At 42.8% G+C, this 14,087-nt stretch overlaps 1 protein-coding gene across 1 annotated transcript in view; it reads right to left on the reverse strand.

The window, feature by feature from the left end:
- Window positions 1-266: 266 nt before the first annotated feature.
- FSHR (follicle stimulating hormone receptor) overlaps window positions 267-14,087 on the reverse strand; it is a 157,434-nt gene continuing 143,613 nt past the window's right edge. The window contains exons 9-10 of the mRNA XM_019719102.2: window positions 6,077-6,262; window positions 267-1,639 (exon numbers count right to left, since the gene is read on the reverse strand). Coding sequence (XP_019574661.2) covers window positions 409-1,639; window positions 6,077-6,262 — 1,417 coding nt within the window. The 3' untranslated portion in view covers window positions 267-408. The remainder of the gene's footprint in view (window positions 1,640-6,076; window positions 6,263-14,087) is intronic.

Consider the following 14,087-nt stretch of genomic DNA (forward strand, 5'->3'; position numbering starts at 1 on the left):
GCTCTGCCTCTTAAAGCCAAGCAATTTTGAACAAGACACTTAACCTTTTGAGTCTTGGTTTCCTCATCTGTGAAACTCCCAGAATAACTCCTGTTCTATCTATTTAATAGGTTTTCCATAGGGATCAGTTGAGGTTATCTGAACAAAAGCACTGTGAACATTATAAAGTATAAAAGAAATGTGATGTAGTATTGCATTATTTTAATTATTAATGCTGTTGTTAATACTTTAGCTTCCTAATCTATCACATGGGGTTAATAGTTGCTCACCAATTTACCTTACAGGCATACTAGAAAAATTAATTTAGATGAAGTATGTGGACGCACTCTGTCAGCTATGCCATGGCATAGTTTTCAAAGGCGAGACTTAATTATCATTCAAAACTGGGATACATTTGCACACTGTGTTTTAGTGCTGGGCTACATGGCTCAGAGGGACAAGTGTGTAATTGGAACCATTAGTAATCCTGGAAGCTGGAGGGCAGTGGCCATTCCTTGGATGGTGGTTGTGGGCCATGGATGAGGTTTCTGTCCTGTACGTCTGGGCTTGCATTTTGTAATAGCCACACTTGCTCAGGAGAATGAAGAAATCCCTGCGGAAGTTCTTGGTGAGGATGGCGTAGAGGAAGGGATTGGCACAGGAATTGATGGGGTAGAACAGGACCAGGAGGATCTTGGACTTGGACACAGTGATGAGGGGCACCTTGAGGGAGGCTGAGATGGCGAAGAAGGAGATGGGTGCCATGCAGAGGAAGTCGGTAAAGATGAGCACGGCCATACGCTTGGTGATTCTGGTGTCCCTCGAGGAGGACGCGATGTTGGGGTTCTTCACGGTGAGGTAGATGTGAGTGTAGCAGCCACAGATGACCACAAAGGCCAGCACGTTGAGGACAAGGAGAGACATAACATACAGCTGAGACGAGGGGCTGTCAATATCCATGGGCAGGCAGATGCTCACCTTCATGTAGGTGCTGATGCCAAAGACGGGGAAGAGGGCGACTGCAAAGGCAAAGACCCAGCCGACCAGCATGACAGTGGCAGCATGACGGAGCTGCACCTTGCAATCCAGCTGCATGGCATGGGTGATGGTATGCCACCTTTCCAGCGTGATGGCTGTCAGCGTGTAGACTGAGAGCTCACTGGCGAAGACAGTGAAAAAGCCGGCGGCATCACAGCCTGCTCCAGTCTGCCAGTCGATGGCGTAGTTGTGGTACTGGCTCTTGGTGTGGATATCCACAGATGCTATGAGCAGCAGGTAGATTCCAATGCAGAGGTCGGCGAAGGCCAGGTTGCACATCAGGAACCGAGGGACTGTGAGTTTGTACTGGCTGGTGGTCAGAATCACCAGCACCGTGACGTTCCCTGTGATGGCCAGTATGCTAATAAACCATATCAGGATTCTGAGAAGGTCATATCCCATGATGTCTTCACATGGATTGAATGCATCAGGCTTAGGGGAGCAGGTCACATCGACCACTTCATTGCATAAGTCATAGTCAAGTTCACTGTACATCATGTCAAGTCCTCTGGAGTAACTGAATTCGTCGTCTTCTGCCAAAGAGACTCTCTGACCTCCAGCCTGAGTCATAGCCACCTCTTGCTTTAAAATAGATTTGTTGCAAATTGGATGATGCTCAGAGCTAGAAAAACACAAAGGGGAATAAAAGAATCAGAATGGCAGATATATCACTGTCTTTGCACAGGGTAGAAATGATAGGGTTTCTTCCTGACATTGTTTTTCCCTTCTACCAGTTTGTCTGCCCTCAAGGTTAAGCTCAAGGGTTAATGCTGCTTACTGTAAATGAACAGAACAACTCGTGTATAAATTCCTAGAGTTGGATTGGCCCACTGGAGAAACCATCTGGCCACAACCTGAATGTGGGGAGGAAGGCGCCTGGGACTGGCTAAGCCTTTGCTGTTAAGTGCAAATAATTTACAGACCTGATACCAACTCCACCTTTTCCCTCCCCCATCTCTTAATATGTCCAAGTAAGAATCTATCCCCATTCCTCTACTCTGTACTCAAGTCTCTGAAAGATCTGGACAGTTTTCTGACTCAACTGAGAACTTACTTGCTTCTTACATCTACATAAATTGGAAGATCAGAGTCTGGAGCTATTTCCCAGCCAGCCCCTGTCCCTGGCTCTTTGGTGCTTAGGCTACTGGGAGGTCTGCTAATTTGCTTGAAATGTTACTGAGGATTCTATTCTTTATTATCTCACTTTTCAGGGGCCACAGTAGGCCTCAGGCATGGATTTGTCTACAGGGTAAGCCTGCCTCTCTCATATTAAAAAGTTCCTTAGTGAGTACCTGAAAGAGCAAACGTGGGTTGCAAGGGGGCCTAATTTATTCCGGGACTGTAAATTGTCTCCTGGGAAGCTGGATTTTCTTGGGGTCATTTTTCTGTCTTGGGTTTCCCCTTAAACCCACAGGTACAAGAGGCCTTGTCAACAGAATAGAGGCACTTTCAGAAGGGATTTGAATGATAGCCAGATGATAAATCTTCTACCCAGACAGGCGAATAACGCATGTAGACACAGAGAGGGTAATAGTTCTATTTTGAAGGAAAGGCTTCAAAGAAATGGGGATGTTTCACACTGGGTCTCATTTTGGATGAAAAAAAGTTCTCTCTCTCTCTCTCTCTCTCTCTCTCTCTCTCTCTCTCTCTCAAACACACACACCTCCCTCTCCCCCTCCCTTGGGGGTCAGCTCCCAGCAATGTTAAGTGACTGCATTTCTCTCAAACCTTAACATAATCCTATATGGGAGCAGGGAAGTGAGTGTTAAACTCTTCAGAGATCCCTCATAAGAAGGAGAGAGTGGCTGAGGGAGCAGAGGAGGTAAAGATGCCGTTTGATTGCCATTTGATATTAAAAGGATGAGTGCTGGCCAGGTGTCCCAACCTGTATGGACTGAACTTTCCCCATCAACCTCCATGAGAAGGGTTTATTAGGGAGAAACCTTTCCTCCCTTTCCTTCCTCCAGGAAATGAATTGAATTGCCAGGAAGTTATTTTCTCTTGGCCCAAGGTACTGTCTTTTCTGTTTCTCTCTCTCTCTCTCTCTCTCTCTCTCTCTCTGTCTCTTTCTTTCTTTCTTTTTTTTTACTGGAGAATGTGTCATCTTTTGTTTTAGAGAATGATAGGTCCTCTCACATCAGTCATGGGTTGTACTAAAGGGGCTAAACAATGAACATCCATGTAATTGAAAATGCACAGAAAATCTTTTGGTTTAGTCAGAGGTCTTCCAAGAAAGGTGAGGTGAGCTCAGAGATGGGCATAGGAAGGACAAGAGAATCACTCTGTGGTTCTTAATCTAATCCTGACTCCTAAACCCTGTCACTGGATTCCTGACTTATAAACCCTATCTAGAAACAGAACTTAAGTGACCTGGTACCTCAGATTGCAGTTCCATTTACTGGGACAAATCTGACTTAAGCATCTAGAGACAGCTGTCTTTTCCCCAGGCTTTTGTTGGCTTCTGTGAAGATTCCTATTGTTGATACCACTACCAATATTTTGTATACTGATGCTTTCCTTTCCTGAAACAGAAGTGACCCAATGACATGAGTGGGAAAAGGTAAACAATGTCTCTGAGAAAATAATAGAAAGAAAAAAGAAAACTAGGGAAATAAAGTGTTGTCCCTGTAGTACCTTGGCCAATCCTAAGTATCCTAAAGAGTTGGGAAGTTAGTTTAGGGTCCTTTAGAAGGTGGTTGTCTTGGATCCCAATAAATCAATGAACAGATACTTGGGACGTACACAGTGGAGTGACCCAGAGCCTGAGCTTTGGGGACCCGCAGACCCGAGGGTCTGGATCTGAGTCTGGTTGGTGTTGATCAAGTCATTGCCTGTCTCTGAGCTCAGTTTCTGCCTCTTGTGAGAAGGGAATAAAAATACCACTATTGCCTCTGTGAGAATTAATTGAGATAAAGGTGCAGAGTATTGCAGTGCCTGGTGGTCAGCCCGCTACCAGTATTAGCCAAATGAAGCCTGAGGGTGGTGGTTACGGTTGAGTTCATGCTGGGGGCTAGACCTTGTGTGGATATTTAGACACATTTCCCATGGTGCCTCAGTTTAAAATCTAGCTGTGAAGAAAAGGCCTAAGTATGAGAAACATTACATTATAAAACAACCAAAATAACAATGCAAGCTGACTGTAGAGCTATGACAAAGAAATAAGTGGTTCAATGACAAATGAGGGGGTGTGGTGAACAAGCTTTTTCGGTGAGAGGCCAGGAGGGCCGTAGTCCAAAATCTCACAGTCATGGGGGCCTAATATTTACACTTTGGGTATTATTTCCAAATGATGATTGGATGAGCAATTTCATGATACAACTTTAAATTTGAATCTCATTACCAGACCACGCCTATGGTATACAGCGAAATGACACCATTTAAAAAATCCTGTGAATATTTTCTGAATAGCGTAACTATTTTTTGTGCATGTTTGTGTATGTAAATTTGTAAAATACAATTATAATTTTAGTTTTTCGCATGTCTTCTTAGAAGAGGCATGGGCCTCTCCTTTGCTGCACCTGACAGGTCCTGATGGTAACTGACCATAAGGACCTAGAGAGGGTGAGTGCCAGGTGGCCTGGAGGGATCAGGGAAGGTTTCAAGTCATGGGACAATATAAGGCAGACCTGGAGATTTCTGGTTAGGAGAGCCCTGAGGCTACATCTACAGAGGGTAGTAAGACCAGAGGAGTTAGAACAACACAGTAAGATAATATATTTCTGTGGTGTGTTGGCTCTGGGCCAGACAGTACACCATGTGCAGCTCTTATAATGATCTTAATTTCCTTTGAGATTTCTCCGGAGGGGTATCCAGTTCCAGGGTTTTGGCAGTGAATTGGTGTACTCTTTGTCCTGGCTGGAGTAATTGTTGTATAGAGTATAAAAGAGGCGAGCCTTCCGCCTCAGCACAAGGTCTTGAGAATTTTGGTCATCAGGAAGAAATTCCCGGGCCCGTGAGCTAATCTAGAGGAGTGTCCAATTCTGGACAGTTTCCCAGTGATGCATGCAATTCTGAAAAGTAACCCCTTTTCTGTAAATCTTTCAAGTAAGCAGATCTGAGTGTGAACTCCTAGTTACTTTGAAACCATTTCAAAGTACATTTTGTTTTTGTTTTATTTTGCTTTTGAGCTGGGGATATGCCTACACGAGCAGGTCAATGTATGTTAAAGATTGAGTAATATAGGAGACTGCGTCAAAATGAAATAATATCAATGTATTAGTGCTGGGCTACTGCATGAGAGTGGTGACAAGGCATCATCTGATTGAGTGCCCTGCATGGTGTGGATTTGTATCAGTTCAGGGAGGGTGAGAGCTTTGAGAACTCCTGATACCCCATAAATTCTATCTCCAATGGATCCTTTGACTGTCTGGAACATGTGCAAGCTCCAAAGTACTGCTTTTCCACCCTCTCCAGACCGTGTCTGTGATTACCTCGACTTTGTAACCAGTTACCTACTAGAACTGGGCTCTGTTTGGATTCCCCTCTTTAATCTGGGCTTCTTTGAACCTGAAAACCTTGAAAGCCAAAGTGAACCTCTGTTCTACTTGATCCTCCCTGTGCAGTGCTCAGATCCGAAGATGGGTTAGAAAGGTTTAAGTGGTTGGGATGTACTGTGGATGTGTGCACCAGTCTCTGGTATGGTGTTTATGCTTCTCCTCTCTGAAGTTGACTCTTATGGCCCCTGGGACATTTATATGGTGCAGAGTTTGGGACTCGAAGGATAAATCTATATTGGTAAAGATGAAAAAGGAAACAAATATGTTTTAATCATCAGCTGTGAGTCAGGCACTATGTTTGGTGTTTTTCATATGATCTCATTTAATATTTGGTAGGTGGCCTACCAAATGTGGGTATCCCTCTCCTGTGAGCTCATTTTTAAAGAAATTACAAACCCTCCATAATCCCAAAGCTTTGATCTAGAACATGCCTGAAGGCTTTTGTCAGGTATGTCTCTCTGCCAGCGGATTCTCTTCATGCCACAGATATGCAGTTGTGGGCCAAGTTTTGCACTGGAGAAATTCCCAGGTGGGGCTCAAGGGGTCGACATGAGAAGACTCACATTCGCCGTCTCCAGTTTGCAAAGGCGCAGCAGTGGCTGGGGTAGGTGAGGCTGGCCTCCATGAGTGCAGCAAAATTTTCCAGACTGGGAAGCTTTTTTAAGTTGTAAGTTGACCTAGCCCACAGCTTCTTAAGATTTTCTAAGCCATGGCTAGGCAGGGAATGGATCCTCGTTCTTGAAATATCTCTATAAGGAGAAAAAGTAAACATAACCTGATTACCATGGGTCTAAAATGTTCTCCATTAGTAGGAAAAACAGCAGACAAAGTAGTGATACTCTTACATGGGTAAAGAAGGAGACTCTAATGCATCCAATACACCTCAGTCAGATCAATGTTTGGCTCACAGGAAATCTGGTTCAGTAAGAGCCCCGGCCATTATGTTCGTGGTAGGCGGACTTAGGTAACAGGCCACTTTGAATCCTGGATCTGCTCACATCCTGGCTGATTTGGGGCTTAACTGTCTCCATCTCTCTTTCTACAATCTATCTGTAGAATAGATTATGCACTAGTTTCCACAGGACCAAGGAATTCAGATCATTTCCTCCCCACCATAAAAAACAACTATAAAAATATTTCTGAAGAGCTGGGGTGGAATCTGTGGCCAACTTTTAGAAAAGGGTGAGGATAGAACCCACCATAAGGGGGAGAGGAGTCTGGCAGGTAGTGGAAGTACCCTCAGCACAAAGTCAAAGCGGCGACAGAGCAGTGGTTATGAGCACGGTATCCGTGGCCAGACTTACCTGCATAGGTACCCTGCCCCTCTACCTATTAGATTTGTGTCCTCGGTCAAGCTCTGTCACTTCTCCATGTTTCAATTTACTCAGCTGTAAAATAATCATACCTACCTCAGAGGGTTGTTGTGAGAATTAAATAAGTTAGGTACATAGAGAACTTCCTGGCCACAAATAGTGCTTCATGACTGGCAGCTATTATCAGTGTACATTACACACACACACACACACACACATACACACACACACACACACACACACACACACACACACACACACACACGGTTGTTCTTGCTTTTAGGAGAAGCTCTTTCTTGGCAAATCATCAGAGATATAGATGGAAACAGGATAAATGAATACTTTAGCCAGTGACCTGTCCTTGAAGGGCTCTGAAGTCCCATCCTTTCTGGCAGCAACACCAGTGACATGGGTGCCTTTCTGGCAGCACTTACAGCAGCTGCAATCCTCAAAACAACCAAGAACAGCTGGTGGGAGCAAGGGGATTTTAATGGTATCAGCTTAGACCTGTTGGCGCCAGCATGTTGGCCATGAGCTCATGCTTCTGGTGGGGCTGGTAGCAAGTGATGATCAGGATGGAGTCACCCTTGGGGTCCCTTGGATATACTTGGGGAAGGAGAATCTTCTAATGTTTACATTTTCTTTAAGTCAAAGCAGTGGGCACTCAGAGCAATGAAACTTTGAAGTGTGAATATATATTTATTACCCCATACGTTCTTGTAGTCTGGTGAAAATTATATTCTCAAAACCTTGTATTCATTATATCATGCATCCTCTTGTTAAAAATTTTATAATGCTTCCTATTGTCCAATGAAACCCACCCCTAACTGCTGCCCTGTTTGTCACTTCCCTTCCCAATCAAACTTCTTATATGTAATTGTCCATACTCGATGTCACTACTTTCTCATCTCACAATCCAACCCAGTTTCTTCCCAACTCCAGAGAAACAGTACTCACTAAGATCACATCTTAGTTCTAACCTTCTTGATTTCTCAATTCTATTTCACACATACAACACTCCTCCTTTCTGAGACACTCTTTCTGGCTATCGTATTCTCTTTAATTTCTTCTGAGATCTTCTTTGACTTCTTCCTGATTTTGTTTTCTTTCTCCTTTCTCCTTTAAATACTGGAGTTTCTTCAGACTTAGGCTTCTTTCTGACTGTACATAATCTTCCCAGTGGTCTCACCTGTTGGTTTCAGATACCAGGTGTGTGCCAATGGCTTCTGAATATATATCCCAGTTCAGAGCCTGCTTCTGAGCCCAGGCCCAGATAATCAGTTGTCCATCAGGCCCCACAATTTTGATGACTTGCAAATATTAAAGCTGAATGTATTATCTTCCTCATAAATGTGTTCCTCTTTTGGTTTTTCTCATCTCAGCAAATGACACCTCCACTGCCTCCTGTTGTTCAAGATGACAAACTGGGCATCGTCCTTGACTTCTTCTTCTCCCTCACTTGGAATCAGTTTTTTTGTCCACAAAAGCCTAACTTTTTCACTCCTCTGCCACAACTTTACTCTAGGTCACCATAATCTCTGCCCAGACAAAGGCAATAGCCTCATGACCAGTGTAGTAGTCAAGATTCTTCAGAGAAACAAAACCAATAGGATATACAGAGATACCTAAGAGGAGATTTATTATGGGTATTGGCTCATGTGATTATGGAGGCTTAGCATGCCATCAGCAAGCTGGGGAACCAGGAAAGCTGATGGTATAATTCAGTCTGAGTCTGAAGGCCTAAGGACCAGGGAGGCCACTGGTCTAAGTCCCAGAGTCTGAAGGTTTCGAGAACCAGGAGCTCCAATGTCTGAGGCCAGGAGAAGATGATGTCCCAGATTAAGAAGAAAGGAAGCACATTTGCCCTTCTTCTGCCTTTTTGTTCAATTCAGGACCTCAGATGATTGAATGTTGCCCATCTACATTACGGACAGTAAATCTTCTTTACTCAGTCTACTAATTTGAATGCTAATCACTTCTGGAAACATTTTCAGAGACACACCGGAAATAATGTTTAACTAGGTACATGGGCATTCCAGGGGCCAGTCAAGTTGACACATACAATTAACCATCATGACCATCTCTCTCTCTTCTTCAATGCAATCTTTACATTGCAGATTGGGTGATATTTTAAAAATGCCAGTCAGACTGTGACTTCCTGCTTAAAACTCCAAACTCCAAAGTGATTCCCCATTGCCCTTCTGGTGAAGTACAAAGTGCTGGATATTATGTCAGTCATTTCCTGGTTTCTCTCACGTCCATTCTGTGCCCTTCTCCATGCTTTATTCTGTACTTCAGAAAGGATGGTCTCCTCAGGTTCCATTTCCCAGGTACCACCTTGTCAGTCAGCTTTCAGATGGTGCTGGTGGGAGATTGGCAGGTAGGAGGAAGAGTAAAGTTAGGGTGTTTCTCCTTCCCCCTCTGCCTCAGGCAACACCTATGACTACAGCTGTCATTAGACAGATCTGCTGAGAATCCAGCTTCTAACAGTTGCCCCAGTTCTTGTGTTCCAGTAAGACCACATCCTCACTTGCCCCTAAAATTAATATTGTTTACCTACCATTGCTACTCTCTGCACTGCCAAGCCCCTGCTTGATAGGTAGGCAAATTAAAATTTTCAGAGCTAATGATTACCTTTATGTAATACCTATATATATTTCATTTTTGTTAGATGCCTTGGCCTTCTTGTTAGATGCCAAGGAGATCAAATTTGTCAATACCATTGTTCAAATACTTCTGTATGCCTACTAATTGTTTTGCTTTCGTGTTCTATCACTACTGAGAGAAGTGCATTAAAATCTCCAACTATGATTTTGGATTTGTATATTACTACTTTTTTTCAATTTTTGCTTTATTTATTTTTGATGACAATTTTTTAGGTACATAGAAATTTAGAACTTTTGTATCTTCCTGGTAGCTTTCTTTATATCTGGTAGTATTTGCCTCCTAACTCTTCAGAAGTTTCATCTGGTGGCCCCCAATTTTTATCTCTAGGTTGCTCTTCTCTCCTGAACTCTAGATTCTTATGTTCAACTGACTCCTTATAATCTGTGCTTGGATGTGTAATAGGCAAGTCAAGCTTTTGATATTAAAAACTGAGCTCCCAATTTTCCCTGAAAACCTGTTCCACCTATAGCTTTTCCAGTTGTTTATGAAAAAACTCTGACGTCATCTTGATTTCTCTCTTTCTCTCTTACCTTTCTGCAAACCCTTAGTAAAGTATCTTGACTTTACCTGCCGCATATATGTGGAATTCAGCTACTTCTCACAACACTCAATGCTATTACGATGGGGTAAAAGTTCAGGTGTTCCAAGGTTTCTTTTCTAGTTCTCCCTTGTGTATTATCATTCTTCAGAACTCATCTAATCCATGAAACTTTGTGCTTGTGGTAAGTCTTGGCTCTGCTGCTGAATGATCCAGCTTTCCTGGCTGGCTCTCCACACATACTTTCCATTATTCCAGAGCCTCTTAACTTTCTTCTCTGCTCTAGGAAATCTTTCTAGTTTCTCTTTTCAGACAGTTGCTCCTCTGGCCAGTTCTGCCATTGACACTCAGTTTGGTCTCTGTGACCAAGTTCTTGTTTCATCTGGCATTTGTGCTGCTCTTTTTTCCACAAATGTGAAAGGGAGCAAAGACTGCCTGTTTTATCTAAAACAGTTCAAGGCTCCCGCCAAGAAACGAGATGAAAGCATAAAAAAGTTCTCCCGGAACAATTTAAACTGGGACAATCATTAACTGTTAGGAATATTTTTCATATTTTTAAGAGCAAGCAATACAAAACAGAAGACTATTCTTTTCTTAGTTATGCCTTCTTCCCTTCAGTTTAGAATATAAAAATATCCCATTAATTGAAGATTTCCAAAAATAGACACTTTTATATATTCTATGCAGGGCCGTCCTATTATCTGTTACACTTGCTGGTGGATTCAAGAATGACTGCAAATTCTTTACTCATCCCATAGAGGATTTATTTGCCCTTCCCTTGAATCTAGGCTGAACTGTGATTTCTTTGGACTATAAAAGAACATAAAGTGTAGCAATACCAGTTCTGGACCTTTTCTTTAAGAGCACCGGCAGCTTCCGTCTTGGTCTTATAGAGCCCTAAGTTGCCATGAAAGAACTCTGAATACCCTGAGAACACCATACTGGGAAAAGTCGAAGCCATGTGTAGAGATCCTAGACGATGAGATAATGTGTGTGTGTGAAGATACCAAGGAGAACAGATACATCAAATATGTGAGTGAAGGGGACAACAAGGAAGTAGGTCTTCAGACCCAGCAACCTGAGCTGACATCATGTGGATCAGTGACAAGCCACCTAGATTTCTGAAACACAAATCTGTGAGAAAAAGGGAATGATAGTTTTAAGCCATTAAGTTGTAGGGTAGTTCTGATACTGCAACAGAGAACCAAAGTGGACTCCCAGTGAAGTCTCTGTGATTCCATCATCTCCATCCTTTGTGACAGTTATAGTGGTAGCTTCCTTCAAAGCCATGAAGAGCACAGAAACATTATATTCTGTATAATTCCTGCCTCTCTCACCACTTACTATCTTTTGCTTTTATATACTAGCTCTTTGTATTTGCATTTTATCTCTCTTTGAGGGCAGAGGGCTCTTTGCATTCTCAACAGTGTAGTAAGCACCAACAAAATTGTTTTGTTTGAAGATAACGCTGCGGAGTGACACTGAAGAAGGATTGGGAAAGGAAATAGATCACCCCAGCCAACTATAATATCTTCTCACCTCTAGCGATTACAAAGAATCTTATACCTTGTGTTAGCTCTTCCATTGTTTCTTATTATCTGACTTTTCATGTATATTTGTTTTGTTTCCTTAGCCAGGTTTCAGATGCTCTAAAAGCAGGGATTATTAAGATATTTTTGTGTTCTGCATCCTATCTGGCGCTGGGCTGGGCTCTTGATATCCACTCAGTAGACAGTTGTCTGATTAGCAGAGGTGCCTCAGCATCATAATAAAAATGAGAGGCTGGAGCAAGTCTTACATGGGAGGAATTCTAAAGGGAGAGGGAGGCACACAGGCAAACTGAGAGAGGAAAAGTGGATTTAAAGGGAGCTCAGCAAAACGCTGTTTCTGCAGCAGGCAATTATATGTGACTGAGAGTATCAAAGGCACCAAAGAAAGGAGCAACACTGTACGAAGTTGACACGGAGATAGACATATTTTAGAGAATAAGCAGGGTAATGTGTTGGGTGGGTTGACCTGAACATAATCGGATGCCTCACTGTTCAACTGGGAAGTCTGCTTGGGAAGCTTTGATGCCTTTCTGTCTGCTCAGTGTTCTGGAGCCAGCTTGCATTTTGGCATTCTTCTCACAGCTACAAAATATATCACTCTCACTACGTGGCTTTGCTGCTGTGGGACTGAGACATCTTGTCGATGTCCTGGGACCCCGATCTTCTGCTGATAGATGTTGAAAGGAGGGACTGCTTGGTAGGAAAGAGATGCAGTCACTTAGACTTCACTAAGGCAAACGTCTTGAGTAAAAGTGGATCCTGGGTGATAGGGAAATAAAAATGTTTGTGGAAATGTTTACTTACAGCTTACTGGATACTTGCTGGAGTGAGCAAACATGAAACCTCTCAAGACTTCCAAATTTTGTAGTGGCAGAAAAATGTCACTCTGGTATCCTCAATGGATTAAGGAAAATCCATAAAAATTTGTATCAGCAGGGACAAAGATGAGATAAGGGGATACTGTTCAGTGTGTTTTAACTGCAAATATTCTCATTTTTGCCCTCTGTTCCCCTGACACACTTCCTCTCCAATCCCCCCACCCCCACCCCGCTCCTTCCCTGGCTATGCTCCTTCCACATAACCTGGAAATCTAATATTAGATTTTAATTCTTTTGTAAAAGCACTTTCCAGTCTTATTAAATCTCTCTATCCCTTACGCCTAGCATAGTACCAGACACATAGTAGGCGCTCAATCAACATCTACTAAATGTATAACATGTAAGACCTAATATGCTCAGTGAATAGTTGGGGGTGTCTGCTTTATGACTGACATTCCTGAGGCTGGTGGGCTGGACAAGGGGGTAGGGGTAGTCATGGGCTGATGTTTCTAATCCTTGTCTTTCAGGCTGTTCAAATGACTGCAGTCTTTCCTAGATGTCACTTGGGTTAACATTTCAGCACATGCTATATTCTGGCAGTGACTGGTTTTGAGAATTTAAATCCTGAAAAGTACCAACAGGAGACATCATGGATGATGGCTGCTGCTGAAGAGATTTAGTAATTCTCAACTGTTTCAACATTGTTAGGATATTTGATTTTGAGATACAAAGTAGAAACAGAGACAGCAGTCAGTAATAAGATGCTGAGTCAGGAGAGGCAGGAGTTAAATTGTGCTCTGTGCCCCATTTAATAAAGTGTGCTACAGTCGGTGCCACAAATTTGATTTGAACAATTTCTATTTTTCCCAGCAAAGATGTTATTACAGGTCAATCATTTCCATAAGTGAGAGCACATTTCTGGTGTATAGTACACTGACAGATGGTTAGAAGACCTCTCTTTCATGATCCCAGGCGGAATAAAAAGGCAATTTACTATCTATAGGACTGTGGGTACACTGGTAATGGAAGAGAATCATTCTTATACAAATAACTCAGTGTTTGAGTCTCAACTATCAAATGAATCTGAGCTATAGCCAAATCAATTTGATAAACTCTCAGAATATGATTGTACTGGCTCCAGCTTGCAAAGGCAATGCATTAAATTTTTCCCACAGGAAACTGTTTTCTAAGGAAACAGCAATGGCTCGATTGCTTAATAAAAAACAAAAACTTGAATGAGTTCAGAATATCAGGTGAAAACTCAGATGGCCACTGATGTTCAAGGTCAAGGCTTATGAGGTGAAAATCAGGATGCTAGGCTGCTCCTCTGGAACTTGATGGAGCATGTCTGTGTGCCCCTGGCTTTCTCTGCATCAATTTCTCTTTGCGATGGAACATCTCACCCTCACACCCTCAGGTGTTCAGAGGGCCCCCGTTTTTCACTCAACTAAAATTTTTGTTTTCAGAAAGGGAGTTACTATTGGCTTGGGTGCCCTCTCCTTAACTTCCCTAGAATCCCTTGCATATATCTACTGGGGACAAAGGACTGGGCTTGTCGGGGAGGAAGACTCACCACAGGTAGCTCATGGAGGAGATATTCAGGAGAACAGGGAGAGGCTTCTCTATTCCCAGCATTGGTGCTGGGGCAGTGGTTCTCAGTGGGTTTTCTGGACTAGCAACGTCAACTT

The sequence above is a fragment of the Rhinolophus sinicus genome, linkage group LG05 (genome assembly GCF_036562045.2).
Source record: "Rhinolophus sinicus isolate RSC01 linkage group LG05, ASM3656204v1, whole genome shotgun sequence".
NCBI classification, from domain to species: Eukaryota; Metazoa; Chordata; class Mammalia; order Chiroptera; family Rhinolophidae; genus Rhinolophus; species Rhinolophus sinicus.